The sequence below is a fragment of the Mytilus californianus genome, unplaced genomic scaffold, assembly GCF_021869535.1.
Source record: "Mytilus californianus isolate M0D057914Y unplaced genomic scaffold, xbMytCali1.0.p SCAF_9, whole genome shotgun sequence".
Classification (NCBI taxonomy): Eukaryota; Metazoa; Mollusca; class Bivalvia; order Mytilida; family Mytilidae; genus Mytilus; species Mytilus californianus.
This window is the reverse complement of record NW_026262745.1, coordinates 69,230,545-69,235,424: the sequence shown is the minus strand read 5'-3', so window position 1 is coordinate 69,235,424 and position 4,880 is coordinate 69,230,545. Positions and strand designations below refer to the sequence as shown.

At 33.3% G+C, this 4,880-nt stretch overlaps 1 protein-coding gene across 1 annotated transcript; it reads right to left on the bottom strand.

The window, feature by feature from the left end:
• Window positions 1-1,005: 1,005 nt before the first annotated feature.
• LOC127715173 (uncharacterized) lies at window positions 1,006-3,145 on the bottom strand. Its single transcript, XM_052221213.1, has one exon. It carries the CDS (start codon window positions 3,026-3,028, stop codon window positions 1,475-1,477), a length of 1,554 nt encoding a protein of 517 aa, XP_052077173.1. The 5' UTR covers window positions 3,029-3,145; the 3' UTR covers window positions 1,006-1,474.
• Window positions 3,146-4,880: the final 1,735 nt, after the last annotated feature.

Below are 4,880 nucleotides of genomic sequence, written 5' to 3'. Positions count from 1 at the left end.
TTGAAAATAATCGGCGGGGTCTTTATTTTTAAAAGCCGAAGATTTTATAATTGATAATAATCGGCGGGGTCGTGAATTTCTATAAGCCGAAGATTTATTTGTATCCATGTTTTTCTAAAGGAAAAATAATACTAATTGGGGGGTTCACTGTGGCTTTCCATACAAAGTAATAAAATGTTTATTATTTTTTTTATAGCAGGGCTGATTGTGAGTTCGACACTGCACGTGGCAGGTGCATTCGATTCACATCTTAATTGACTAGGATTATCAGTTTTCCTGCGGAAGGTCGGTGGTTCTCTCCGGGCACTCCGGCTTCCTTTACCAATACAACCTGGCAGCAAATAGTCCCGAAAGTGGCGTTTGAACACTTACAATCAATCAATCAAAAATATAGTCATACTTACAGATTATTTGACACACGTCTGCTGGACATAAGCTCATTCCTAGTACTTTCGACAATTAGCACTAGAATGGATCCTGTAATCATGTTGATTTCTTGCGTTTACGTGTCGTCGTGTGTATAACCGCCAAATATCTTTTTTTTCCAAACTGAAGACCTATCTCAAGACCTAGTTACAGTATGAATAATAACTAATGCTATTTTCAAGAAACATAAACAACTGTACTTTTATAGCAAGCTATAAATAAACGTGATAACATTTACTTTAGCGCGAAAGTAATGATTCCGTGGCTGGGGAAAAATTTGTTTCAATATATATCCACAAGAAACAAAATTACTGTAATATTAAATGATCGGAATCTCTCCTAGTTATTACATATGCATTGCATAATCAATAGTTATAGACTATTTTCAAAATGTTCGAACAGTATTGTTCGTCAAAGCTTCATCCCTAACGGCCTCTATTACAGGACCTATCAATGATTTGTTCTCGTCCTGAACATGCATGAAATATTTGCCACTAGACGTAAAACAATAAACAATCAATCAATTAATCTTCGTCAAAGTTATCTTTCCTCCCAAAATGGTTCATATATAAAATGAAGATATATGATGCATCATTTATTAATAATAATAAAAAAAAATTATCTGACAATCTGAACATTTAAAACTAAAGATAAATATCTGACAACATTCTTAGTAAAGAATAAATTTTTCATAGAAAAACTGATAAATAACAATATATTTCCCGTTACGTCTGAATCAGTAATCATTCATAACTATATCACATAGAAGGGTCTGAATGGGGGGTCCTGCATTTCTGTATTCTTCATTTTTTTTTATTCATTTTCTCTACACATTATGTTATTTTTTTGCCAATTACTCTCTATTTTTTATGTTTGAGCACCATATTATTATATATATATATTTTTTTTGCCATATTTTGCTCTATTCTTCATATTAATTGCCTTTTTTATGCAACTTTTTCCTATTATTCTCTATTCTGTATACCCAATCCACAGCCTCACATAGGAAAACGATTTTTTTTTTATAAAATGTATTGCATGTGAAAGGTTACAGCTCATCGAACCTGAAGTGTGCAGGGCTTTTTAAAATAGTGGCATTGACTAAGGTTTGGCGGAAAATCCCATAAAATAAAATGAAGGATTTAAATCTAAAGAAGATTAAAAAAGGAAATAAAACGTTAGTTATAAGTCTCTGAGTGGTGATATCATATACCACTTTTAAAATTTCTTTATCATATATGGAAATACCGCCAAAAATACTGTCATTAAACCAAGAACCAAAATTCAGAACCGACAATGCAAGAAAAATGTATTTGCCAACGCTTCCTTGACATTTTTCATAATTATGTAATTGAAGAATGCAAACTATTTGAAGGTAGAGTTCTATCATTGTTAGAAATTTCTGGGCGATTAACAAATTTGCTTTTCCTGCATGTATGCACGATATGATAACTAATGATAAATATCCAACGGAACCTAAGAAACTTGCAATTAACATCTTATGATGAAAATGGAAGCCTTCTTTTCGTTTAAGGGGTCTAAGATATGACGATTCTGAAATCATATAAAAGCTCATAATCAATAACATTTTCTCAATCAATGATATGAATATATCACAGAATACATAGACAGTTTTCATTGTTTCATTGACGCATTTGGCCTTCTTCTCGTTTTCTTCAAATGCTAAGTAACTGAAGATATAACAAGGGAGAAAAACTATAACTACAAAAGCAACGAACATACAAGTTCGTACACGACTTGACCAACACGTAGGCTCTTTTAGTAATCCACGCGTGGATGATTCCAATGGTGTGTATTCATTTGCGAGATCTGTTTCAATCAAATTAACTTCATTTGAGTAACTTTTCTTGGATGGCCAAAGTTCAGCAATAAAAACCATCGATAACAGAAAATACTCCATTTCAACTGGTGTTAGGTATGGCTCTATCTTTTTTAAAACGATTTCCCAGTAGCAGTTGTCAATTGAGTAATTACTCATAGGACAAACTAGTTTATAGCCTCTTGTGTTTGAGTCTTTGTATATTTCCGAAAAATAATGCGCCCATTGTGATATGTTTGCTAGAACTATGAATAGAAGGCTATAATAAATCCCCCATGAATTTTTGAAGCTGGAACGAATGAAGAAATATATAAAACAAGACTGGATGAAATAAAATGAAATTTGAATACAATGAAAGGTAATATTTGCCTCTTCGTAGTCTTTGTAGTACGTGAAGTTTTTGTCAATACATCCGACACTCTTATAGTTGTTTATTGTTTTCGCTTTGCAAGGTACTCTGATCACTTTTACCGAGGCATACAAAATACCTCCAAACGTAAAAATCCATAAAAATCTAAGTTTCAATTTAGCGATAGCGTCGACTTTAATTAAGCATGTTGAAGGTAAAGTTATACGTTCTACGCGCTTAACACGATATATGATGAAATGAGCAATAAAAACAGCTATAGCAAGGACAATTGTGACACACAGATATGAACGTAATGTTAAATATGGTATGGTCTTGTGTACTTCTGAATCTGCCAATCTTATTCCAAATATAGCAAGAATAACTATCACTAAGACGCTTGAAATAAGAATCATTCCACTGATACTACCATCGTGAGGTCGTATATAAGCACTATTTTGTTGGATTTCCGATGTGTCTCCAGCTGTAAATGGTAGAACTATGGCGGCATTTAAAAACTTTGCTACGGACTCCATAGCCTGAATGCAAATAGAAATGAAGGTTAACGTAAAGAATTAAGACCCGAATACAGCAAATTTCTTTTAGAGAGACATTTGTAGAATTGATTATTATCTTTCGATTGATTGATTGGTGATTGCTTTACGCCGCATCAGCACAAAAAGGCTATATCGCGGCGAAATATCATTCGTGTATGAATCATATCTGTTCTGTGTAAACACAGGAAATGTCTGATAGCTTGTTTCATCTGCTAAAACACTTATTTTGAGTCCAGAAGAACATGATATTTCATAAGTTGAAGTTGAGATTTGAACCACGGGAAGCGGATGGATGCTTAACATGCACATTTTGGTTCAGACATGCAGCTGGGGTTTTACACCCCCTATTCATGTATCGTATGTTTGCAAAAATCCTGACCATTCATATGTTTCATAGCATTTTAATACCAGTAACACATTTATTAACGTATTAACTATCACACATGAATCTGTGAAATCGTATCTAGATGTAAAGGACTAATTCAACTGATGTCAAAGAAAGTTAAACTTGATAAAAATGTTAACTACATGGGAAAAGTTATATCAATTATATATAAGAAGAAGTCCACAGTATTTACACAAATATTATAAGGGGATGAGAATGTATTACCCACTGACATATATTACGAAGGACACCACATATGGAGAAGAATTTTCTTACCCTTCCGGAACACCTGAAATCACCCCCTCCCCTCCCTGGTTTCTGGTTGGGTTCATGTTGTTCAGTCTTTTGTTTTCTATGTTGTGTTTTGTAAACTGTTTTTTTCCTTTTTCATATTTACCACATGGCATTGTCAGTTTGTCGGGAGTTTAAATGTCCCTTTGGTATCTTTCGCCTCTCTTTAGTGTAGTTTTGAATTAGTGCAACGCCACAGTTCATTGTGGTGCCCTACTCGAGAATTACGCTCTGGTAATGTCAATTTTTTTGGCAGGATAAGAACAGTAAACGTACAATGTTATTAATGTATACAATTAACAGGAGATAAGTTTGACGTTTAATAAATGCATGACAAGTATTTTCAAACCATGCAAACATGTGGTATATACTTATATACTTACATTAACAAAACAAACTTTGTGAAATACTGACTATTTTTGTCGTCTCACAAACTATTTCACAAATGTTGTAAGTTCAATCTGAAACTGGCAATGCAAAAGTGCATAAAAGTTATCGTAATAATATCAATAATTACATGAAAAACGTTTGTAAAAGTTAACATCATCCAGAGAGCAACTAATCTGGTCCTGCATTTATTCACAAGGAAAGTTTTACAATATTTAGACTTAAGTGCATAAGATGTTACTTCCTCAACAGATGTTTATCCTTTTCATAGAAACGTTGCTTTCGGTTTCAGGTTTAAAAAAGTATTAACAAAAAACCCAAGTTCAAGGTAAATTCAAAATGAAAAGAGGGAAATCCATAAAACTGTACAAAATTAAACGTTCGACTACATTAACTAACGGTACGAATGGAAAACAACTGTCATTTCCCTGAAATAGTACAGGCACTTTCCAAACAAAGTGTGGGTTAAGCCTTGGTTTATATCTGGCTAAACCTCCCACTTGTATTCCAGTTATCAACAGTCCCGATATATTTCCAAATTTTCGTGAGCATCCCAATGATAAATTATGAACATATAACATATACAGGACATTCAGTAATTTACTTTAATTTACACAATAGTGCGACGGAACTACGTTCCAGACGTCA

What these genes read in the sequence shown, in the direction of transcription:
- LOC127715173 (XM_052221213.1), bottom strand. Translation starts at nt 3,028, where the DNA reads ATGATTCTTATTTCAAGCGTCTTAGTGATAGTTATTCTTGCTATATTT.